Here is a 26,100-nt window from a genome sequence, read left to right as displayed (position 1 = left end):
GGAGGAGATGCCAGCTTTGGAGAATGAGGTGAGAGCAGACTGTGGCAGTCCATGCCACTGCTGATACTACCTGAGGCAGAGCCTTGCAGATCTTTGAGTCTGGCCTGGACTCCTAGTGAGGGGCAGGGTACCGACTAAGTCCAGTGAAAGAAAAGCACGTTTCTTTCTCCCTATCCCCCACAAGGGCACCTGGCAGCTGGCAGGGAGAAGGTGCCATTTTGACACTAGTAGAGGCTGTGATGACTCCTGTGTGTACATGTGATTTTACCAGATGGAAAATGCTGCATTCCCCACTGACTTTGAGTCTGGCTGGGAGGATTGACAGGCAGCTGGGCACCCACATAGGACATATCACAGGCTCTAGCGGCTTAAACTGCCAAGGTGGAGAACCCACAGACATTGGGTCTGGGAACATCTGGGTCCTCTCCATGGACTAGGAGGGCTTGTAGGGCTGAACAGATCCTCTGCACCCTATGACCATGGGAGCCTTGTGTACTATGACTGCGGGGATTTTGAGACTGCACAATGGTGCCAAGGCTCAGGTTGGGTCTCTCGGCATTCACTGTGTCTGATGTCAAAGGTTCAGAGCTCCCTGACAGACTGGGTTGGTTCACTGAACAGAATTCCTTGCTCACACTAAGGACCACACAGATCCTTTGTGCAGTTCATGTGCATGGATGAGAGTGCACTAACCTTGGTCATTGATCACCTTGAAAGAGAGGAGATGAAGGTGTGGTTATGCCAAAAGGCATGATATCCTCTCTCCCTTACTGACAATAGAGGAGATCTAACATAGCCAACTTGGGTGTCACCCTGGATTCTCACTCCACTATGGAGTACTGACCAGAGCTCCCACACTGACCCAGCACACACATCTGGGTATTCACTGAAAGAGCAGACACTCCACTAAGACAAGAGACATAGTTCAAAGATAAAAATCCATCACAGGAGAAAACCAACAAGTATTTCCACAAATGCCTAAAAATAAATGCAGAAATCCAAGAAACAAGAATAAGGACGACAACACAACTCCCCTAAAAAGAATATAACACTTTAATATTAGAATATGAAGACAAAGAGATTGTTGAAATGCCTGAAAAGAAATTCAAAACAATGATCATAGTATTAATCAGAAGTGATGAGAAGCAAATTTGTGAGATAAAGAAATCCAAACATGACATGGAGGAAAAATTTTCCAATGAGATTGAGATTTGAAATGATATCAAACTGAAATATTGATAATGAAGAATTACATATGTCAAATAAAAATATTGTGGAAAGCATTAATAGCAGACTTGGTGAGGTAGAAAAGCTAAAAGAAAAATCTTGGGAAATATCTCAGACCCAAAAAAGAAAAAGAAAAAGAAATTCAAAAAAGTAAAAACAATGTTTGAAATTTACAGGATACAATCATATGACCCAACATACAGGTCTTAAGAGTGTCTGAAAGGAGTGAAAGGACAGAATGGATTAGAAGGCCTATTTAGTGAAATAATAACAGAAAACATCCCTAATTTGGAGAAAGGAGGAGACATCCAAGTACAGCCAAGTACAGGAAGCACCTAGAACTACTAATAGACATGAACAGAAAGGATATTCAGCATGATGTACTGTAGTCAAACTTTCAACAGTAAAACATAAAGAAAAGATTCTAAAATGTACATGAGAGAAGTCCCAGATTACTTTCAGAGGCTCTCCAGTTAGATTCACAGTTGATTTCTCATTGGAACCCTCCAGCTAGGAGAGAATGGAGAGGCATAGTCCAAGCCTTAAAGGAAAAAAACAGTCAACCCAGAATACTGTACCCTGTAAAGCTCTCATTTATGAATGAAGGTGAAATAAAGACCTTCCTAAACAAACAGAAATTGAATGAATTTGTCAATACTTATCTGGCCTTAAAAATGATACTTAAGGATGTGCTACACAAAGAAATACAGAAAGATAGTCAGCATTATGAAAGAATCTAAAAGCAGAAAATATCCCAGTAAAAGTACAGAGGAAATCCAAAGCAAACAATAGGAATATTTATGGAAAAAAGTGCCAAGTCATTACTTATCAATAGTAACCTTGAATGTAGATGGCCTAAATTCTATAACTAAAAGATACAAGCTGGCTGAATGGATTAAAAAGCAAGACCTATCTATTTGCTGCCTATAAGAAACATACCTCACCAACAAAGATACATGTACTCTAAAGTGAAAGACAGAAAAATATATTCCATGCTAATGGAAAGCAAAAATGAGCAAGTGCACCTATCCTAACATCAGACAAAATGGACTTTAACACAAAGACTCTAAAAAGAGACAAAGAAGGGCATTATGTCATGATTAAGGGATCAATTCAACTATATGACTATATGACTATAATAAATGTATATGCACCAAATGCTAGGGTGCTTCATTAATTAAAACAAATTTTAATGGAACTAAAAGGAGACATAGACTCCCATACAATAGTAAAGGGGGACTTCAACATCCCATTTTCATCAATGGAGAGATTAACTAGACAGAAAATCAACAAGGAAACAACAGAGTTAATTTGCATTATGGAACAAATGGACCTAACTGATATCTATAGAACATATATCACATAGTTCTTTTCATTAGTAAATGGAATTTTCTCTAGGATAGAACATATGTTAGGATATAAAGCAAGTCTCAGAAATTTCCAAAAAAGTTGAAATCATAACATGTATCTTTTCTGACCAAAACGGAATATAGCTGGAAATTAGCAATATAAGACTCTCTAGAAAATGTGAAAACATGTGGAGACTGAATAACACACTCTTGAATAAACAGTGTGTCATAGAAAGCATCAAAAGGGAAATGAAAAAAAAAATCTAGAAACAAATGAAGATGACAATACAATGTATCAAAAGTTTTTGGATACAGCACAAGCAGTGTTAAGAGGGAGCTTATAGCAGTTGGTGCTCACAACAAGAAATCGGAAAGGCATCCAATAAATGAGCTATAAATGCAGCTCTAGGACCTACAAAAATAACTATAAACCAAACCCCAAATTATTAGGAGGAAAGAAGTAATTAAAATTAGAGAAGAAATAAAAATTTTAAAAAATACAAAAGGTCAGTGAATTGAAGAGCTGGTTTTTATAAAAAATAAACAAAATTGATATACCATTGACCCAACTAGCCAAACAAACAAACAAAAGAGAGAGAAGACCCAATTCCATAAAATTATAGATGAAAAGGGAGATTTAACAACAGATAACACAGAAATAAAAGGAATCATCAGGAATTACTACAAATAGCTGTATGCAAACAAACTGGAAAAATCTAGAATAAATGGATAGGTTCCTGGAAACATAAAATATACCAAGCTGAGCTATGAAGACATAGAAAACCTAAACAGACCAATAACCTAGACAGAGATTGAATCAGTAACAAAGATCTTTTTCAAAAAACAAAACAAAACAAAACAAAACAAAAACAAAACAAAAAACTCAGGACTAGATGGCTACACTATTGAATTCTACCAGACTTTTAAAGAAGTATTTCAAGCTATTCAAATATTCAAAACAATTAAAAGGAGAGAATATTTACAAACTCCTTCTATGAGGTCAACATCACCTTAATTCTAAAACCAGAAAAAGATAAAGTAAAGAAAGAGAGCCAATATCACTGAAAGAAAGAAAGACCAATATCACTGATGAACATAGATGCAAAAATACTCAATAAAATATTAGCTAATCAAATCCAACAACACTTCAGAAAGATCATTCACTTGGACCAAGTGAGATTGATCCCTGGAATGCAGGGATGGCTTAACATATGCAAATCAATGAATGTGACACATGACATTAACATATTGAAGAATAAAACCATATGATTGCCTCAATAAATGAAGAGAAAACATTTGGTAAAATACAACATTCTTTCATGATAAAAATTTCAAGCAAATTGGGTATAGAATGAACATTTTTTGACAAAATCCAGGCAACATATGACAACCTCACACCTAGTATCATATTGAATGGGGAAAAGTTGGAAGCATTTCCAATAAGACATAGAAGCAGACAAGGATGCCCACTTTCACCATTGCTATTTGATACAGTCCTAGAAGTTTTAGCTAAGACATTAGGCAAGAAAAAGAAATCAAAATGATACAAATTGAAAAAGAGGAAGTCAAATTATCCCTGTTTGCAGGTGAAATGTTTCTATATAGAGGGGAACCAAGAAGATTCCACTAAGAGACTATTAGAATTCATAAGAGAGTTTGGAAAAGTTAAAGGATATAAATTTTTTTTTCTTTTTTAACAGAAAACTTTTATTTAATAAATAAAAAAGTACAACTTTTGGATTATAGCGGTTCTTCCCCCTATACCCATCTCGCACCCCTTCCCACCTCCTATGCCCTCTTCCACCCCATTCTTCATTAAGATTCATTTTTAATTATTTTTATATACAGAAGATCAACTCTATACTGAATAATGATTTCAACACTTTGCATCCAGACAGACATACAAAGTATAAAGTACTGCTTGAAAATTAGTTTTACTGTTAATTCTTATAATACAACACATCAAGGACAGAGGTCCTACATGGGGAGCAAGTGCACAGTGACTCCTGTTGTTGATTTAACAATTGACATTCTTATTTATGACGTCAGTAATCACCCAAGGCTCTTGTCATTCCTCATCTGGGAATTTTTCCTAAGGATATTATAGCATAAGATTTTGGCCATCCATTAGAAAGAATGACAGGGCAGATCTTGTGGTGCAGTAGATCAAGTGACTGATTATGACATCAACATTCCATAAGTGAGTACTAGTTCAAGTCCTGTGTGTTCCACTTCCAATTTAGCTTCTTGCTAACGCACCTAGGTAGGCAGTGGGAGATGGTCCAAGTACTTGAGCCCCTGACATCCAAGTAGGAAGCAAGGATGGACTTTCTGGCTCCTGGCTTTGGACTGTACCAGCCCCAGCCATTGGCTTCCAACAAATGGAAGCTCTTGGGGCTGGTGTTGTAGCATTAGCTGCTGCAGTAGTGTCAACATCCTATACATGCGCTGGTTCAAGGCCCAGCTGCTTCACTACCTGGGACAAAACAAAGGTCTTATTTGCTCATAAAGAGCTAACTTATTCCATGACTCTCTATGATTGCTGCACCTGTCAGCTATGCCTTGGGCTTAGCACCCTTCAAGTCAGATTCTTTGTTATTTATCATTTTAGAATGAAAAATACCACCCGTAGAGCTGAGGAGAAGCTCAAGAGCCTGGATTAACACCACCTGATACATGAGACTCCATTTTCTCCTTAGCTCCTTTCTGCCTCCTGTTTTTTTTTTTTTTTTGTATTTGGTTAATGACATCACCAAGTCCTAGCTGCCTAAGCCAGAATGTTGCTTTTAACTCTTCTTTATCCCTCCAACCCATCATTCACTATTCTCTGATTTTATGCTCCTGACCTCTCTTATTCTCTGTTCTCTATCCCCATTACTAATTTATAATGGATTAGAAGTATATAAAATTAACACAGAAAATCAATAATCTTTATATATACAGACAATGCTATGGCTGAGAAAGAACTTGTAAGATCTGTCACATTTATAATTGCTAAAAACATTTTAAATACCTTGGAATAAATAAATTTAACCAAGGAAGTGGAAGATCTCTACAATGAAAATTATAAAACATTAAAGAAAGGAATAGAAGAAGACACACAAAAAAGGAAAAATCTTTCATGTTCATGGATTTGAAGAAATAATATCATGAAAATGTCATACTGTTGAAATCAATTTACAGATTCAATATGATCCAAATCAAAATCGCAATGAATTCTTCTCAGACTAGAAAAATTGATGCTAAAACTCATATGGAAATACAAGAGACCCCAAAATAGGTAAAGCAATCTTAAACAATAGAAACAAAGTTGGAGGCATCACAATACCAGATTTCAAGAAATACTAGCAGGTAGTTAGAATCAAAAAAGCCTGATACAGGCAATAAGAGAGGATGTCTACATGTAGAAGTATGAAATAAGACCCCTACTTTACACCTTATACAAAAATCAACTCAAAATGGATGAAGGATCTAAATCTATGACTTGATACCATCAAATTACTAGAGGAGAACATTGAGGAAATTCTGCCAGACATTGTCATAGCCAAATAGTTTGTGGAAAAGACCCCAGAAGCATGGCAATCAAAGACAAAATTGGGCCAGCGCCGTGGCTCACTAGGCTAATCCTCCGCCTTGCGGCGCCGGCACACCAGGTTCTAGTCCCGGTCGGGGCACTGATCCTGTCCCGGTTGCCCCTCTTCCAGGCCAGCTCTCTGCTGTGGCCAGGGAGTGCAGTGGAGGATGGCCCAAGTGCGTGGGCCCTGCACCCCATGGGAGACCAGGAGAAGCAGCTGCCTCCTGCCATCGGATCAGCGCGGTGCGCCGGCCGCAGCGCGCTACCGCGGCGGCCATTGGAGGGTGAACCAACGGCAAAAGGAAGACCTTTCTCTCTGTCTCTCTCTCTCACTGTCCACTCTGCCTGTCAAAAAAAAAAAAAAAAAAAAAAAAGACAAAATTGACAAAAGGGATTATATCAAGCTAAAAAGCTTCTGCACTGCAAAGGAAACACTCAGCAAAGTGAAGTGGCAACCTACAGAATGGGAGAAAACATTTGCAAATTACATATCTGATAAAAGGTTAATATTCAGAATCTATAAAGAGTTCAAGAAACTCAACAATAACAAAACAGGCAATCTATTAAGAGACAGGTAAAGGACTTGAACAAGTATTTTTCAAAAGAGGAAATTCGATGGCCAGCAGACACATAAAAATTTCTCAGGATCACTAGCCATCAGGGAAATGCAAATCAAAACCATAATGAGGTTTCACCTCACCCCAGTTAGAATGGCTCTCGTACAGAAATCAACAAACAATAAATGCTGGCGAGGATTTGAGGGAAAATCCCTAATCCACTGCTGGTGGGATTGTAAACCAGTACAGCCATTTTGGAAGACAGTATGGAGATACATCAGAAAGCTGAAAATATGCACATATGACCTAACCATCCCACGCTTAGGAATTTACCCAGAGGAAATGAAATCACCATATGAAAGATTTACCTTTACCTCCATGTTTATTATAGCTCAATTCACAATAGCTAAAATATGGAATCAACCCAAATGTCCACCAATTGAAGACTAGATAAAGAAATTGTGGTATATATATAGTGGAATACTTTTCAGCCATATAAAAGATTGACAAGAATGAAATCCCATCTTTTGCAACAAAATGGATGTAACTAGAAACCATTATACTTAGTGAAATAGGCCAGTTTCAAAAAGACAAATACCATATGTTTTCCCTGATCTGTGGCAACTAATTGAGTACCAAAAATGTAAATTATGAGTAAAATTGACATTTTGAGATTTGATGATTGTTTAAAGCCCTCCTCTCTACTATTGAGGAGCTTTTTTTTTTCCTTCTATTTGTTGAATTCCTTACTTAGTGTTGGGTTAATTTTATAAGATAGAATGAGAGTACATCATTTTGAATATTAAAGGTAGGAATGGAAAAGGAAGGAGAGTGGGAGGATGGCAGGAGGAAGGGTAGGATGGGAAGTATAAACCAATGAATCTAAGCATTCTAACATCAAAACAAGAGAGCAGAACATTCTCTTTCAGTTGTACCAACACACATACATGTGAGAAACCCCATCCTTTGTATCATCAGAGCCAGAGCCAGGCACCAAGGACTTCAACTGTATTTACTTCACTAACCAATGCCATAGGAGTTGTCTTCATGAAGACCCTCAGAATTGTCCCCAGGTTAATAAAAATGATCTTTCAGTTGACTCAGTCTGCAGGGAAAATTTGGAGTTTCTATAAATGTAATATACTCAAAGCTGTTCTTTAGAGAAGAAGAAGGAAGAGAAAGTAAAGAAATAAGGGAGGAGAGGAGAAAGGAGGGGAGAAGAAGGCTGGGGGTGGGGAGGACAGGACAGGCATAAGATTCTATGGAGAATCCTGGGATAAATTATATAGTGCATTTTCTCTACTATAAGACTCCCTGGCACTAGTAAGAAACACTAGCATTTCATTTATCACTGAGGAAAGAAGGAAAAAAGAAAGGAATGGAAGGAGGGAAGGAAGGAGGGAAGGGAAAGAGAGAAAGATAGAGAGGAAGAAACGATCAATTAAACTCTGCCAAACCACTGATAGCAAGATATATTGAAATTTCAGAGCCACTTAAGACATAGAAAATATGGGCAGTCTAGGTCAATGAAATATGAGTATTTTTTTCATTTCATTTGCCCAGGGCCTAGGTACACTGGGAACCTGCACGAGGCAGGCATAGAATGTGGACTTTCCCATGTGGGCCTGATCATTGAGCTTCTAATACAGGATCTAATAGAATCCATTAAGAAAACAGCTATCTAAATGAATAGAAGCAATTTATGTTTTCCCATCAGTTGTCTGTGAATATTTCTCGCATCAGAGAGACACAAAGTTGTGATGTTTGGCAAAAATCTGGCATGCAGATACTCTATGTTAATTTTTTGAGATAAAGTACATGTTTTCAACCAGAAGTAAGAGGAAAAGAGCTCAGGCCCTAGCCTAGAAAATGGAAGCACCACAACACACATGCCTGAAAGAATGCTCCACACTTCTGCAAGTAGCTGACGGCCAAATCAAAATTATTGACTCCTTTCCCTAGTTCGCTGTTTCCTACTACCAGAGCACACATCAGCTTTTACAGTGAAAATACACACCTTCCAGTTTACTATGGATCTTAAAGATGTGTATTTATCTCCTTTCCCTCCTAAAAATCACATAAAGGGGGTATTAAACAGACAGGCTGGTAATGACAGCTTGAGGCTGGATGTGTTCTTTGATTTCAACATGCATTTTCACTCAAATTAGAACATAGACACTTGGGGTAGCTCACTCTTTTTGCTCAACGTTACCTCCTTTCTGGTTGGACACCTCTCTGGGCCTGTTTCCTCCTCTCAATGACCTGATAAATACTGAAAATTCAAAAATATTGTTGAAATAAATCCTCTCTCTAACATAGGATGGTGACATAACATGTTTCTTAGTAAGGGTGACAGGAATAGGTGCATATTCCTCAAAACAAAAAAGAAACCACAACTTTCATTTTCTCAAACAAGGTCAAGGATATAATCCACTATGGTTTGTTTTGCCTTTGTTCTGTTTACTTTGGTTGCCAAGAAGCACAAAGCTAAATTTTCTCATGTTGAGTGACTCCCATTTCAGACTCCTGAAATAATTTTCTCTTCTTTCATTCCCCTTCTTACAAATGGCTCTGATCAGTCCCATCTTAACATTAATAATTTTTAATAGGGTGGATTTATGTGGATAGAATTGAGTTCTCTCAGAATTATGTATGGAAAGCATTGTAAACACACCCACACACACAGAAGACAAACTTGGTTGCTAGGCAACTTGCCAAGGTCTTCATAGGTGGTAATGATTCCTCCCTGTAAGGTTCATCCTAAATGCTTCAGCAATGACCTTCTCCACTACTCTTGAATTCACCCCCTTCTACCCAACATGTCTGTTAACATCAATCAGGACCAAGTATGGCTCAGCCATCTTTCTCAGTGTCCCCTTTGCTCCTGGTGGGAAAGGCCTTGTACTCAATTCTTTGTATTTTTAGCACCTCATAAAGGACAATACTCAGAGAAGGTGCAACAAATCTTAGGAGGATGAATTCCTTAATTCAGTCCTTATGGCTTTGAAGAGGTCCTTGGGTCTAGCAGTGGAGAACAGCAACATGAACAGAGGTAATAAAGATCCAGTCCTTGGGCTGGCGCCGCCGCTCACTAGGCTAATCTTCCGCCTGTGGTGCCAGTACCTAGGGTTCTAGTCCCGGTTGGGGCGCCGGTTCTGTCCTGGTTGCTCCTCTTCCAGTCCAGCTCTCTGCTTTGGCCCAGGAAGGCAGTGGAGGATGGCCCAGGTGCTTGGGCCCTGTACCCTCATGGGAGACCAGGAAGAAGCACCTGGTTTCCGGCTTCGGATCGGCACAGTGTGCCGGCTGTAGCAGCCATTTGTGGGGTGAACCAATGGAAGGAAGATCTTTCCCTCTGTCTCTCTCTGTCTCACTGTCTAACTCTGCCTGTCAATTAAAAAAAAGCTCCAGTCCTGGCTCACAAGGCATTCACAGTGTGACAGGACCAGACAGGAAGCAGCCAAGTCAACTGAGCAGCGGACTCCTCCAGGGAAAGGAAAGGGAGGCTTTGTAAACCAGTGAGTGGACGCTTCACTCAGTTCAGAGGGTCTTGGCTGAACAGGAGATGACAATCAGAGCAGCTAGTCATCAGTTCAGTCTTCAAAAGATGCCAAGATTTCATGACAATAAATTACCAGTCAAGATAAAATATAAACACACCTCTCACCATGTAAGAGGGCCCTATGGGTAGAGATGAAAAAATACCAACAAAAGAGAAGAAAACGTAAGTTCTCTTTTTACCTGCCTCTTAAACCATTCAATAAACATTGAGCCAATATTTGAACAGAACCTATTTGAAGGGTCAGGTATTATTATAATTATTATCATATGTATATAATATTATATCCTATCATAGAATTATTATTATTACCTAGCTCCAGGGCATTTGAACTTGCAATAGATATGCCCCAGTTAAAGCATCAGGGAAAACGAGAGTCAACAGACATTCAAGGGAAGAAGAGAGGGGAGACAGAGGGACAGACAGTCAGATGTTTTCAAAAACCCAGAAGCTAAGGATAGACATTAAGTGGTCAGTCAGTAGTTGTGATTCCCATGTCTCGCACTGGAATGTCTGAGTTTGCTACCCAGCTCAGTCCTAACTCCAGCTTCCTGCGAATACAGATGGTGGGAAGCAGTGGTGATGGTTTGAGTAGCTGAGTTTTGCCATCTACATGTGAAAGCTGGGTTGAGTTCTTGGTTCCCAGATTTGGCCTGACCTAGTCCCTACCTTGCACATGTTTGGGGAGTGAATCAGCAGATGGAAACTCTCAAATACATACATGCATATATTTTTTAAATCTAAAAACTAAAGCCAAGAGGCCTAACTCAGGAACAGGGATGAAAATTGACAACATAGCTGGAAAGGCCATAAATGGGACCAACTTCGTAGTCACATCGATTAAGGAATTTGGGGTGGGCATTTGCCACAATGGTTAAGACACTGGTTAGGATGCTCACATCCCATATCAGAGTGTCTGGGTTTCAGTCCCAGCTTTGCTTCTAATTCATACTTTTACCAATATGGATACTGGGAGGTAGCATGTGATGGCTTAAGAACACCCAAATGAGAGTCCCAGTTTGAGTTCCAGCTTTGGCCTGGTCCAGCTATGGCTGTTGTGGGTATTTAGGGAGATAGGAGATTCCCCCTCTCTCTCTTTCTCTATCTCTTTCACTCTCACTCTCTGCCTCCCTTTCTCCCTCCCTCCCATACTCCTTCTATCACTCTTCCCCCTTCAAGTAAATACAAATAAATACAAAAATTTAAAATTTACAGAACTTCATTTACCAATTACTAACCTACTATGCACCACATAGTGTTCTAGGTTCTGGAGATACAGTGATAAGCAAGATACATAATTCAGTAATTGAATAACTGAAATGGCTTTATACTCTACTACATTAATTATAGTTAGTTTGCTGAATACTTAAATATACCAGCCCCTGTGTACATGAAATTTCATTTAATCATCACCGTGGTGCTACAATGACTTCTGACTAAAGAATAGATGCTTAGGGGCCAGTGTTGTGGTGTAGCCAGTAAAGCCGCTGCCTGCCATGCCAGCATCCCAGATGGGCACCACTTTGAGAACCAGCTGCTCCACTTCCAATCCAACTCCCTGCTAATATGTCTGGGAAGCCAACAGAAGATGGCCCTAGTCGTTGAGATCCTGTACCCATGTGGGAGATCCAGAGGAAGCTCCTAACTCCTGGGCTTAGCCTGGCCCACCCTGGCCTTTTGTGAACCAGGAAGTGGTGGATGGAAGATCCCTCTCTCTCTCTCTTCCTCTCTCTGTGTAACCGATTTTCAAATAAATCTTTAACAAATAATAAAGAAAGGATGCTCGGAAAAACTGAGTGACTTGCGTAAGATCATATCACTAGATATGTCTTAGGAAACTGGCGCAGTTTTATCTATGGTGCGATCTACACCCTGATTTACATCCTATGCCCTGGCTCTCCCCCCCCCTTTGTTGAAAGCCAGGTGGCCACATGGCCCAACCACCGGTTTCAAGCTCCACCCCCATCTTAATGGGATTCATTGCTCCTGCTTCCCTGCCCACCCTCTGGCAAAGTTTTAAAAGAACCTGTTCCTGAACACGTGGCTCTCTTGGCTCTTCTCTCCTGCTCTCCTGGCTCCTCTCATCTGCTCTTCTCTCCTCTGCTCTCCTCTCCTCCTCTCGTCTCTCTTCTCTCCTCACTAGCTCCTCTCCTCTGTCTCTCTCTCTCTCTTATCCTTCTTTGTCCCTCCCCTCCATCCTGCTGGGTTTTCCTCAATAAACCCTTTCCCTTACTCCAGTGTTCAGTGTGCTTTGTGACAGCTAACAATATGGACAGAATCACGTGGCCTCGGTTTGAATCCCAACACCCCACTTCCCAGCTGTGAGATCTTAGTCAATTCACTGAGTCACTCTGCTTGGTTTTCTAAACAGTAAAATGGGAATGGTAACAGTACCTCCATTTGTAGGGTTTTGCTAAGAATTACAAGAGCTAATGTATACAAAGCATTGAACAGTAACAGAACACAGGATGCACCTAATAAATGTCAGCTGTTAACCTGGTTGCAAACAGATTTATTAAGCATGCAGCTACCCAGGAAACTCTCAGAAAGGTCAAAGAGCTTTGAGCAAGCTGGGAGTGTCTTCTGGAGGAAAGGTTGGTTTTGTTTTCTCTGCTTAATTCAATAGCACCCAGCTTGTCTGTCTACTACCTCCCTCTCAAGTACCTGCTAATAGCTTTTATTGTTTATAGAGCTAACAAGTGCTGGCAGCCATATATCTGCATCCTTAATAGACCAGTCCCAAAGCAAGTGGGAATTTCAGTTGGTTTTCTGAGATCTGGGTTTTATTTATTTATTTATTTTTTGGTTGTCTTATTTAGCAACATTCCAGTGGGCTTTCGCGGTTCACAATACACTCCAGTTGGATCAATCATAATTAAAATTTCACAGACCTTTCTTGATTGAAGTTAGCACCTCATAATCTTAGGGAGCCCCCAAATCAGGATGTCCAGGGTATTAAGTCACTGAGCAATTGTTAGGCAGCTGCTACTAGGATCATTCATTTTAGTGATTTTATTTACCAAACTCATGCCATGTGAACTCTGTTTAGGGCGCTATTCCAAAGCACTTCATCAATATTAATGTAGTAGTACAATGGATTTAGTCCTCCTAACAACTCTATAGAGACTGTACCATCCATATTTTACGCACAAGGAAACTGAGGCACGGAGGTTTACATGACTCAGCATAGTACTTAATGTTAGCAGGGTAAAAAATGTGAACCATTAGGCCAATGTGTGGTACAGCGGTTTAAGCCACTGCCTGTATACAGGGTCCCATATCATAATGCCAGTTCAAATCCTAGCCTATCTACTTCTGATCTAGCTCCCTGCTGATATGCGTGGGAAAGCAGCAGAAGATGATCCAAGTGCTTGGGACCCTACCAACCATTTGGGAGACCTGGATGGAGTTTCTGGCTCCTGGTTTCAGCCTGGCCCAGCCCTGGCCACTGGTGCCATTTGGGAAATAAACCAGTGGATGGAAGATCTCTCTCAGACTGTGTCAGTTTCTGTTTTCTATATCTCTCTTTCACTCTGCCTTTCAAAGAAATAACTCTTTTAAAAATGTGAAGAACTTTACACTCTTTACAAATATCATTATATTGTGTTGGGTATTATTAAAATTTTAAAGGTGAGAAAACTGACGATCAAGAGAGATTTGCCCCATGCCTAAGAGAGGGAAGCAAATAGAGCTGGGGTTAGATCCACGTATACAGAATCCAAGGTTTTGTGTCGTGTGCTGCGTGTGGAGGGTGGTGATAGTCTCTGATGTCAAAACCCATTATTGTTGCAGCAGCTGCTGTTACTGTTGTTTTCTGCCACACAGGAACACACCCCCGACTCCAGTACACAGAGAGAAAAATAACAATGATAGGGAAACAGCTGATTCTGTATGCAAGCCTGCAGATCCAAGCCCATGCATAATTTACTCGACACTGCTCTGCAGTCACTTATGCTGAGCAGAGACCACTGTAAATTCAAGTCTGCATACCTTAATTTATTTCTTATTTATTTTACTGATTCATATCTAGTGCCTCCAGTGCTGCTCCAACACCTGCCTGAAGGCACTTGCAGCCGCAAGTGTAATCAGGGCAGGAAAGGAGACCCTGAAGTTAGCTTGGAAGGAAAACTGGACTCTGCACTAGAACCATGCAAGTGAACTGGGATTAAACTCATGCACATTCCCACCCCCTTTTTATGTGATAGGCAGGGCTGAAAGGGTTATTCAATCTGCTTTTCTATCATAGTAAAAAGAGCACTGAGCATACTTCTCACACGAGCCCTGGATTATTTTTCTGAGTCGTGGAATGCCAAAAGTTGAACACATTTTCTAACGTGAAGACATTATCAGGATGGGAATAGAGGAGGAGAAAAGGTGTGGCTATTTTCTTGAGTGGCTTTGGAGGACCAAATGATATACTAGGAGCTATACGTGGCAGAGGTAACTCCACTGTAATCCCCAAGTGCGGGAAACAGGGCAAGCTGGAAGAAACATAAATCATAGTTGTTCCAAGATCTCTCTTCAAAGATGGTCAAACTGTGCGCCTGAGAGAGAAAATGACTTGTCCCAGGCCACTCGCAAGTTGGTCCCAATGTTACCCGCCCCTTCCCCACTCCCTGCCTTCCAGTCTCATACTAACTGTAAAACTCGGTTTGAGTTCCTTGAGAGCCAGAAGCTCTGTGACAGGCTTTACGTGTGTATTGACAGGCGTTGTTTCATTTACACCTCCCCTCCCCCACTTAATTCTCCTTACAGATGTGGGCATAGGGCAACCAGAGGCTGAATACTGAACTAACGCTAGCAAATTCCTGCAGAAGTTGAGTCCAAAGCCTAGGCCAAGCCTATGCTTGCATGGAGCACACTCGATTGGTTCTTGGTGAACACCTTCTAGATGCCTGCTTTTGCCCTCAAAGAGCATTGATGAGGGCTGTGGGGGACATGCAGAATGGGCAGCAGCAGCAGCATTCGGTGGGAATGAGCATGCAGGCTGGGCATGGGTTTCATCTGATAGCTCTATGGACCAGTTCATCCATTCTTCATTCCAAAACCCAAGGGAAGTTTATGCCCCTGGTTTGTTTATTGTTTTGTTTGTTTGTTTATTTGTTTTTTGCCTCCAGGGCTGAAATAGGAGAGGCAGAAAGGCCTCCAGATGGTCACTATAGCCTGGCCAGGCTGTGTGGCTCCTGACCGTTTTCCAAGGCATTCACCACAGGTTGTGAAGGAGTGCCTGGGCCCTGGGGACAGAGACTCACCCGCAGAACATGAAGATGGTGCTGGAGGTGGCATCGTAGGGCAAAGGCAGTGTCTGCTGCAGGCACAGCTGCTCACAGCCTCCGTTAAAGCCATCGGAGCAGTCGATGCCTTTAGAGTGGTCGTAGCAGCCGGAGCCATCCTTCATGGGCCTCAGCTCCTCGGGGCACTGCTCAGAGAGAGGGCAAAGGGTGGTTATGGCTGAGGAGGTGGCAGCCCCATCACATCCTCTCCTCCCACCTTCTGAAAGGGGCATATCCCCGAGGCTGGATCAAAATCTTCTTTGGCCAATTAATAGCTGTGTGACCTTGGACAAGTGCCTGGCCCATTCTGAGTATCAGTATCCACCTGTAGAATGGGACTTCTGTATCTGTCTGCTTCTTATAGCTGTGACACTGAAGGGAGATAATATTAGCAAAGTGCTTGGAACACTGTCACTCATAGGACAGTGTTCCAAAGAGCTGACCAAATGTTAACTCCTGTTAGTATTGACATTGTTGGAATTGTCTTCACTTGTTATCACCCTTCATTGTCCAAGGGTCTACTGCTATTGAAGGGTGCCTAAGGAGGGAGTCTGGTATATTTTAAAGAATCCCTACCAAAATGAGTTGCAATTCTAGCTCCTCCTCTTCTCACTCTGTGACAGGGCCAAGCTACTCACCCTGAGTCTCAATGTTTTCCTCTATTCATTGGTCATAACACCTACACCTACAGGTTTGTTGTGAAGCTTAAATTGGTCATGGTTGTGCATTCTTTACTTTCAAACGTGGCACATAATTTGCTACTCACAAAATGTGAATAACCCTCCTTTCTGTCAAGAGCAGATCTCTTCCCTTCCATCCTTTGCTCTGGAGCCTAAGTGAGATTCCCACATTCCACAGGAGCACACCACAGCCTCCTAATGCCTCTGCTGCCCTCCAGTCTGACCTTATCCTCCAAATAGCCACAAAGCAATATTTCTAAAGAGCATCCCTTCCAGCTTAATTAAATAAATGTTTTAAAAAGCTGAATCGTCCTTATGCTGATAACCAGGGCCCTCTATATAGACATTTTCAAATCCACTACTCAGATGTGGGCATATTCCTCCAAGAAACCCTCTAAGTAAACTCTTAGGACTTCAACCTTGAATGAGTTCAGCAGGGATGCTCTTGTCAGTAGTGTCTGACACCTGCTAAGTGTTCCACGAACGAAAGTTCTTCTGTTGTGGGGACAACTGGCTATTTGGTTAATTTGGTTTTTCATCATTTGATGAGGCTGAGTTCATTTTCCAGCCCAGCTCATAGAGAAGCAGTTCTAACACTCCTGCCTTAAGAGAAAATGAGGTACCAGGTTTCCATCTCAGTCATCCTACCAGCATTTCCTGTCTGCAAAGATTAACACTCAGAGCCCAGCCCTCCTCATCCATCACTGGGCATCCCTGATTAAAAAGCCCTCCTCTGTGGCCCCCTGCCAGCAGGCTCCCCAGGCTCCCTACCCAAACTGTCTGCCTAAAAGACGTCAATCATAAAACATACACACACACACACACGTACACACAAATTAATTTACAAAAAACACAGTGACAAAAAAGAGGTCAGCCCTCTTGGAAATTAAATTTTGCCTAGCAAGAATTTGTAATTACAAATGCACGAGAGAGTTCTTCGAGACATTTGAGAGTGGCGCCAGGAAGGGTGATGGAGAAAGTAGGTTATAAATGGCCTTTGTCAAGCAGCAGAAAGGTTATAAAACTGCTACATTTTGTGCTTAAAAAGAAAAATCAATTTTCCAAGTGAGTGAAGTGCTGTACATATTAATATGGGCTCAGAGGAGGCCCTGCTTGTCTCTGAACATCCATGGTCAGACTTGAAGGCATGAGGGCATAGGGTTGTCTGCAGCTGTGTGCTGGCCCTAGGGGCTCGGCTTCATCTATGTGTGGGGACTCAGGGAGACACATGCTAGAAGGAAAGGCTGCCCTTCTCACCAGGAAACAGAGCTATGTGGGACAGATCCTTCCACCCTCACTGATTCCCTACCACTTTCCTTCTTTAAAAGAGTGTTCACTATAACCTAGGTATTATCGAAGCACTTTACTATTTTTACTTCTTTAATCCTTATAGTAAACACACAAGGTAGTGCGGGAGGCTGGTAATGGCACCCAAAGATATACACTGCACTAAGCCCTGGAACCTGGAGACTGTGAGTACTACCTTGGATGGTAAAGCTTTTGCAGCTGTGATTAAGTTAAAGCTCTCAAACAGACTAGATTGGATTTTCAAGTTTGGTCTAAATGCCATCACAGATGTCCTTATAAGAGAGAGGCAGAGAGAAATTGCACACAAGGAAGAGAAAGCCATGTGGAGGGGGAGCAGAGACTGGAGCGCTGTGTTCACAAGCTAATGATGGCTTCAAGAGGCAAGGCACAGACTCCTGGATGCCTCCAGAGGGAGCAGGACCCTGACAACACCCTGTGTTCAGACTTCTGGCCTGCAGAACTGGAAGAGAACAAATGTCTACCATCTTTTTTTAAAAGATTTATTTATTATGTACTTGAAAGGCAGTTACAGAGAGAGAGAGGGAGAAACAGAGAAAGAGAGATCTTTCGTCAACTGGTTCACTCCCCAAATGTCCCCATTGGCCGGAGCTGGGCAAGGCCAAAAACAGGAACCAGGAATACCACCTGGGTCTTCCAAGTGGGTGGTAGGAACCCAAGTACTTGGGCCATTTTCCACTGCCTTCCCTGGCACATTAGCAGGCAATTCAGTCAGAATTGTGCACCCAGAACTCAAACCAGCATTGTATACAGATGCTTAACTCACTGTGTCACAACAAAGGCCCCAGTATCTATTGTCTTAAGATCACAGGTTGTGGTAATGGGTTAACAGCAGTCAGAAGCATTGCTGTAAGTGGGCCCTACTATTGTTCCCAATTTACAGATAAAGAAACTGAGGGGAGGGCTACACAGGTGGGAAGGCAGGGCTTCTTGGGCTTTCTGACACTGCATTTCTTCACTGCCTCTTAGGCAAGTCACTGATGATGTCTGTCTGGTCCCAGGGAGTTGGAGTAAGAAAGTGCTTAGAGATGATCTAACCTCCTGAGAACAGAGGCTAGAAGAGTAAAGCGAGTGGCAGCCACGGCGCCAGAGCTCCCTAGGCCTAGCATGGTGCTCTCTGCTCACCATGCTCACGTCTGTTTAGGTTGAAGCATCTTCCGGCTCGTGACAATCTCCAGATCCTTTAGTCTCTTGCCCCAAGATTATTTCACAGATAGTAAACCAGTGATCATAAATGTGAAGGAGCTTGCTTACTGTCACACAGCAAATTAAGGCAGAGCTAGAACTAAGCCTGTATTTGATAAAAGAACAGGCAAGCAGCACTGAGTATATGAAGTAGGTTTACCAGTTGGCCCCATCTAACCCTGCCTTCATTTCTCAGGGGCTTTGTGCCCTGTGTCCTTGGGGCATGTGAGATCTAACATTGTCATCCATTGAGATCACGTGTGTTTTATTGCAATTACTTCACTGCATATCATTTTTCTCTTCCACCCAAATGTAAATATTTCAATAGTGTTGGCCAGGTATGACTAGGGCTCAGCTTTACCCCATATTTGAATAGCATCTAGCACACAAGAGGTCCTTCTATTTGTTGAATGAACCACCAAGCAACAGGAGGTTTGTGTGGCATGTCTGTGTATTAAATGTGGGACTGAATCCAACTGCCACTTCTAAGCTGTATCAGTGATGAAACTCTCCTGTCTTCATGTGATTACTGTGGGAAGGTACACAGGGGGCCAGATTCAGCAGTGGATTGAGCCACTGCTTGCAAAGATGGCATCCCATAGCAAGTGCCGTTTCAAGTCTTGGTTGCTCTGCTTCCAATGAGGTCCCCTGCTAATGCACCTGGGGAGGCAGTGAAGGATGGCCCAAGTGTTTAGGCCCCTACGCCTCACGTGGGAGACCCAGATGTAGTTGCTGGCTTTCACCTTACTCAGCCCCTGTTGTTTTGGCCAGTTGGAGAGTGAATTAGCAGATGAAATAGCTATACTTCTCTCTGTGTCTCTTCATCTCTCTCTGTCATACTGCCTTTCATATAAATAAATGACTGCATCTTTAAGAGAGAGAGATACAGGGTACATAGAATGGCAGCTGACAACTTGACTGCAGCCTTGTGATGGCCAGAACCACATAGCTAAGCCACTCCCAAATCTCTGATACTCAAAAGTTGCAGTGTATAAGTAAATACATTTTGTTAAGCTTCTCAATTGTGGGACCATTTGTCACGCAGCAATAGGTAACTTATACAGTGAGACAAATGCATCAAGTGCTTTGCAAAATGATCAGCCACTGATAGCTGCAGTTATGGCTATTTTAGGGAGCTTAGCATCTAGGTTGAGAGGCAAGAAATAATACGTCTACTGCTGAACAATGGATTCTAGAATACAAAGGATGAAATAATTTGGTTGAGAAAATAAAAAAACGCTGGCAATGTGAGTGGCTAGAGAACACTGAACCAGAGAAGCCCTAAAGAAGCTTTCCTGCTGGGGGAAGATGTGAGTAGAGCAGAAGGGTCACATCCAGGGCACCGAGAGAAGGGAGACCAGAATTTCCCCAGGCCAACATTCACTGCAGAGTGACCTTGGACAAGTCCTTGAATCTATGTGGAATCTAGGTTCCTTTTTCTAAATGAGGGAGACAGCTTGGATACGAGACGATGGGGATGAAGTCAGCCTGAATTCCAGAGCCTTGGGCTCCTCATCTGTACAATGAACAATGCATCTCTCAGAGGCACTTCTAGAGACTATTAGAAAATACACTTAGAGTGTCTGGCTCCAGACGTGACACATAAAAGGCTCTCAATGACTGGAGGATAAATGAATGGATAAAATAAATGATAAATGGAATAATCTAACTCCTACAAAAGAAAACCTAGCTAAAACTGTCAAATGATTTTTCTTTCCTTGTCAAAGTTCTTTATTCGATCAGTTAACAAATATTTACTGAACACTAATCAGTGCCAAATAAATGTTTTAGGTGATGAAAATGTAGTAGCAAACAAGAGAGACAACATCCTGCTCTCACAGGGAAAAATGAAATGATTATGTCATACAGAGAAAGAGTGCTGTCAAGAAAGAAAAAAAAGCATAATGGGACTAAAAATTAGTAGGGATGTGGTAAAGGAAGCATAAATTTAGCCTATAAATTCATCAAACTTTTATTTTATTCTCCTATTTCAAAGAATGTTTGGCTATTCTAGTTCCTTTGCTTTCTAGGTAAATGTTAAAAATATATTGTCTATATCTATAAAAAATGCTGAGGATATGATAGGAATTATATTAAACTTTGTATCAATTTGGAGAGTATGGGCATCTTTATGTTTATCTTCCAATTTATGAATATAATGTCTTTTTATTTACTTAGGTCTTCTTTGATTTCATTCATTTCATACTTTAAAACAAGTTACGTCCAAGGCACATTTTTCCAGATTTCCTTGTAAGTATTTCAGAAGATTTTAAGGTTGCAAGTTATGTTGCATTTAAAAAAAAAAAATCAGGCTGGCGCTGCAGCTCACTAGGCTAATCCTCCGCCTGCGGCGCCGGCACCCCAGGTACCAGTCCCAGTTAGGGCGCCGGGTTCTAGTCCCGGTTGCTCCTCTTCCAGTCCAGCTCTCTGCTGTGGCCCGGGAGGGCAGCAGAGGATGACCCACGTGCTTGGGTCCCTGCACCCGCATGGGAGACTGGGAGGAAGTACCCAGCTCCTGGCTTGGATTGGCGTGCAGGGCCGGGCCTGAGTAGCCATTAGGGGAGTGAACCAACAGAAGGAAGACCTTTCTCTCTGTCTCTCTCTCACTAACACTGCCTGTCAAAAAATAAATAAATAAAAAAAAATCGGTGTCCACATATTCATTGCTAGCATATAGGAATGCAATCAATATTTTTGTGTCCTGAGACCTTGCTGAACTTATTCATCCTTGTAAGCTTTTTTTTTTTTTTTGTAGATTTCTAGGAACTTTTACCATAGACAGTTATGAGATATCCGTTCTTTTTCCTTTAATCATTTATAATAGTCTTTTAAAAATTTTTTTGCCAGGCAGAGTTAGACAGTGAGAGAGAGAGAGACAGAGGGAGAGTTATAGACAGTGAGAGAGAGAGAGACAGAGAGAAAGGTCTTCCTTTTCCATTGGTTCACCCCCCAAATGGCCGCTGGAGCCAGGTGCTTCCTCCTGGTCTCCCATGCGAGTGCAGGGCCCAAGCACTTGGGCCATCCTCCACTGCCTTCCTGGGCCACAGCAAAGAGCTGGACTGGAAGAGGAGCAACCAGGACTAGTACCCAGCACCCCAACTGGGACTAGAACCTGGGGTGCCAGCACCACAGGCAGAGGATTAGCCAAGTGAGCCACGGCGCCGGCCTACAATAGTCTTAATTACTCCTGTGAATACATTTGAAATCATATAAGAAAATATTCCTTATTTTGCCTCAGCCATCAAATACAACACAGAAACTTCAAGAGGTAAAGGAAGTTCTATAGCATGTAGCTCTATTTTTTCTATGTTCTTTCTTCCTTCCTAGTGTTCCAAGAGTCCTTCTTCTATCATTTCCTTAGAGAACTCCTTTAGTCATTTCTGTACAAAAAGTCTTCTGGCAACAAATTCTCTTAAGTTTCCTACCATCTGAGAATGTCTTGAGTTCCCTTTCATTCCTAAAGTGTATTTTCACTGAAAATAGGATTTTGAGCTGACAGTTCTGTTGTATTTAGAGTTTGCGATATACGCCATTTCCTCATGGCCTCTCTGGTTTTTCATGAAAATTCCAGGCCAAGGACCTCAATAGACATTTTCCAAAAGAGGAAATCCAAATGGGCAACAGACACATGAAAAAATGTTCAAGATCACTAGCAATCAGGGAAATGCAAATCAAAGCCACAATGAGGTTTCACCTCACCCCGGTGAGAATGGCTCACATCCAGAAATCTACCAACAATAGATGCTGGAGAGGATGTGGGGAAAAAGGGACACTAACCCACTGTTGGTGGGAATGCAAACTGGTTAAGCCACTATGGAAGTTGGTCTGGAGATTCCTCAGAAACCTGAACATAACCCTACCATACAACCCAGCCATCCCACTCCTTGGAATTTACCCAAAGGAAATTAAATTGGCAAACAAAAAAGCCATCTGTACATTAATGTTTATCGCAGCTCAATTCACAATAGCTAAGACCTGGAACCAACCCAAATGCCCATCAACAGAAGACTGGATAAAGAAATTATGGGACATGTACTCCATAGAATACTATACAGCAGTAAAAAACAATGAAATTCGGTCATTTACAACAAGATGGAGGAATCTGGAAAACATCATGGTGAGTGAATTAAGCCAGTCCCAAAGAGACAAATATCATTTGTTTTCCCTGATGGGCGACAACTAACTGAGCACCAAAGGGGAAACCTGTTGAAGTGAAATGGACACTATAAGGAACAATGACCTGATCAGCTCTTGTCCTGACTGTTGATGTACAATGTAATACTTTATCCTTTTTAGTATTTTTTGTTGTTGTTGTTGTTCTAGTACTAGTGGTTGAACTCTGTAATTAACACACAATTATTCTTAGGTGTTTAAATTTTAACTGAAAAGTGATCCCTGTTAAATATAAGAGTGGGAAAAAGAGAGGGAGGAGATGTAGAATGTAATTCTCTCTCTCTACTTTTAAGAATTTTTTTCTTAAAAACTAAAAAATTTTTCAGAAATTTGGCTAAGTGGTTTTGGTGCAGATTTATTTGTGGGGTTTGTTCCAGTTCTTAAAAATCTAGGTTTTGAAGGCTTCCATAGCCCTGGCAACTCATGACTAGAGCCTAGGGAGATTACTGATGCCTGAACAGGAGTGTCAAATTGTTAAGTCAGCAACAGGAGTCACTGTGTACTTACATCCCATGTGGGATCTGTCCTTAATGTGTTGTCTAATGTGCAGTCATGTATAGCATCACTAGTACTGAAACAGTATTTTTACACTTTGTGTTTCTGTGTGGGTACAAAATGATGAGATCTTTACTAATTATATACTGAATAGATCTTCTGTATATAAAGATAATTGGAAATGAAAAAAAAAAACCTGGTGTTAAATTGGAAATGGCATAGAAAATGAATTAATTAAAAAAAAATATTATGTAGGACCTCTGTCTTTAATGTGCTGTACACTGTTATTTAATGCTATAACTAGTACCCCAACAGTATTTTTTTCACTTTGTGTTGCTATAAGGGGGCAAACTGCTGAAATCTTTACCTAATATATACTAAACTGATCTTCTGTATATAAAGAGAATTGAAAATGAATCTTGATGTGAATGGAAGGGGAGAGGGAGCAGGAAAGGGGAGGGTTGCGGGTGGGAGGGAAGTTATGGGAGGGGGGAAACCATTGTAACCCATAAGCTGTACTTTGGAAATTTATATTCATTAAATAAAAGTTTAATAAATGAAAAAAAATTCTAGGTTTTGGTGCTTTTTGGGGTCAAATTAGAGGTATTTTTAGTCACGATTTGAGTGTTTTTAACTCTCATTCTCTTATCTTGTTCTGTGATTCCAATGGCAATGTATTAGATCATTTCTTACAGTCCTACAAACCCTGAGGCTGTGTTTATCTTATTTCTCAGTCTATTTTCTCTCTGATGTTCAGAGTATGTAAATTCTATTGTCTTATCTTTAAGTTCATATCCTTTCTCCTCTTCACTTTGTGGAGTCTATACCCTAATCTTGTAAAAAATCATTTGAGAGGGAGAGAGGGAGAGAGAGAGACACTGACTTCCCACTTCCCATCTGCTGGTTCATGGCACAAATGCTTGGGGGTCCAAAACTGGGACCTGGCAACTCAATCAAGTCCTCCCAGATGGATGGCAGCAATCAAACTCCTTGAGCTATCACTCCTATCTCCCAGAGTTCACATTAGCAGGAAACTAGAACAAGAACTAGAGCCTAGAGTCAAAGCAAGGCACTCTGATGTGGGATGCAGGCATCTTAACCAGCATCCTAAACTAGGCCAAATGCATGCTGCTTCTTTTTTTTGATAAGATTTATTTATTTATTTCAAAGGCACAGCTATAGAGAGGCAGAGGCAGAGAGAGAGAGAGAGAGAGAGAGAGAGAGTGAGAGAGGTCTTCCATCCTCTGGTTCACTCTCCAGATGGCCGCAACAGCCAGAGCTGAGCCAATCCAAAGTCATGAGCCAGGAGTTTCTTCCAGGTCTCCCAAACACATACAGGGGCCCAAGGACTTGAGCCATCTTCTACTGCCCTCCCAGGCCATAGCAGAGAGCTGGACTGGCTGTGGAACAGCTGGGATTAGAACCAGCAGCCATATGGGATGCCAATACTGCAGGCAGCAGCTTTATCCACCATGCCACAATATTGGACCCCCAAATGCCTACTTCTACATGCTGATTTTTAATCTAATTTATTGTATTTATTAGTTCTAAGATTTCCATTTGGTTGTCCATTATAGCTTCTATTTCTTTGTTGAGTCTACATTTCTTTTCTACATTAGTTTCCTTTTTTTAAAAGATTTATTTATTTATTTGAAAGGCAGAGTTACAGAGAGGCAGATGCAGAGGTAGAGAGAAACAGAAAGGGAGAGACAGACAGACAGAGACAGAGAGAGAGAGAGGTCTCCCTTCTGCTGGTACACTCCCCAGATGGCCACAACGGCTGAAGCTGCACTGATCCAAAGCCAAGAGCCAGGAGCTTCCTCTGGGTCTCCCATGTGAGTGCAGGGGCCCAAGGACTTGGGCCATCTTCTACTGCTTTCCCAGGCCATAGCAGAGAGCTGGATCAGAAGTGGAGCAGCCAGGACTCAAACCAGCGCCAGCACTGTAGGCAGCAGCTTTAACCACTATGCCACAGCGCCGGCCCCTCTGTTAAATGTTTTAGTGAGATAATTCTAAAATCTTCATCATCTTTCTGCTGAGCATCGGTTCATTGTCTTTTCATTCCAGTTGAGATCCTTCTGGCTATCATGTTATGAGTGATTCTCACTGGAAATCTGGACATTTTCAGCATTATGCAAGCATTATGTTATTGGGTTTTAGTTCTGGATTTCATTCAATTTTTCTGGCTTTCTTTGATGCTGATCTAACAGGAGAAGGTGGTAGGAGCACTGATAAGGGATCATAGAAGGCAAGGTTCCTCGCTTGTCATCCACTGACAATTAAGATTGAAGGTCTTGCTGGTGAGAGGTAAGGATCTGACTCCCCATTGACTCCACTGATACCTTTCTGGATAGGACTGGTAGATATGCCTAGTCACTCTTCCTTGCTTGGATCCACTAATACCACACTGGGTTAGTTACTGCTGTCATTGGGTGAGTTACTGTTAGTTATTGGGTTAGTTTCTGCTAGTCTTCCTCTGATAACACTAAAAGTTAGCAATAGAAGTCCACACTGTTTATGTGGTCTCCACTGACACGGGATGGACCAGGAGGTGGAGATGCAAATTATGATTCCCCACTTGACTTTTGCTGTTATTGATTTGGTGTGTCCAAATTTTTTCTTTTTCTTCTTAGGTATTTGGACGAGAGTAGAGCAATTATTTCCTTAATACATAATTTATTTATTTGAAAGAGTGACACACATAC

The 26,100-nt window shown here is 41.5% G+C and overlaps 1 protein-coding gene across 5 annotated transcripts in view; it reads right to left on the bottom strand.

Annotated features, from left to right (window-relative positions):
• Nucleotides 1–26,100, bottom strand: part of ASTN2 (astrotactin 2) — a 1,014,855-nt gene that overhangs the window by 378,968 nt on the left and 609,787 nt on the right. For all 5 annotated transcript variants that reach the window (XM_062207681.1, XM_062207682.1, XM_062207683.1 and 2 more), the window contains one exon: nt 15,516–15,682. In XM_062207681.1, coding sequence (XP_062063665.1) covers nt 15,516–15,682 — 167 coding nt within the window. The remainder of the gene's footprint in view (nt 1–15,515; nt 15,683–26,100) is intronic.

Source organism: Lepus europaeus, chromosome 12 (assembly GCF_033115175.1).
Source record: "Lepus europaeus isolate LE1 chromosome 12, mLepTim1.pri, whole genome shotgun sequence".
Classification (NCBI taxonomy): Eukaryota; Metazoa; Chordata; class Mammalia; order Lagomorpha; family Leporidae; genus Lepus; species Lepus europaeus.
The sequence above is the reverse complement of the archived record's forward strand: the minus strand, read 5'-3'. Positions and strand labels throughout refer to the sequence as shown.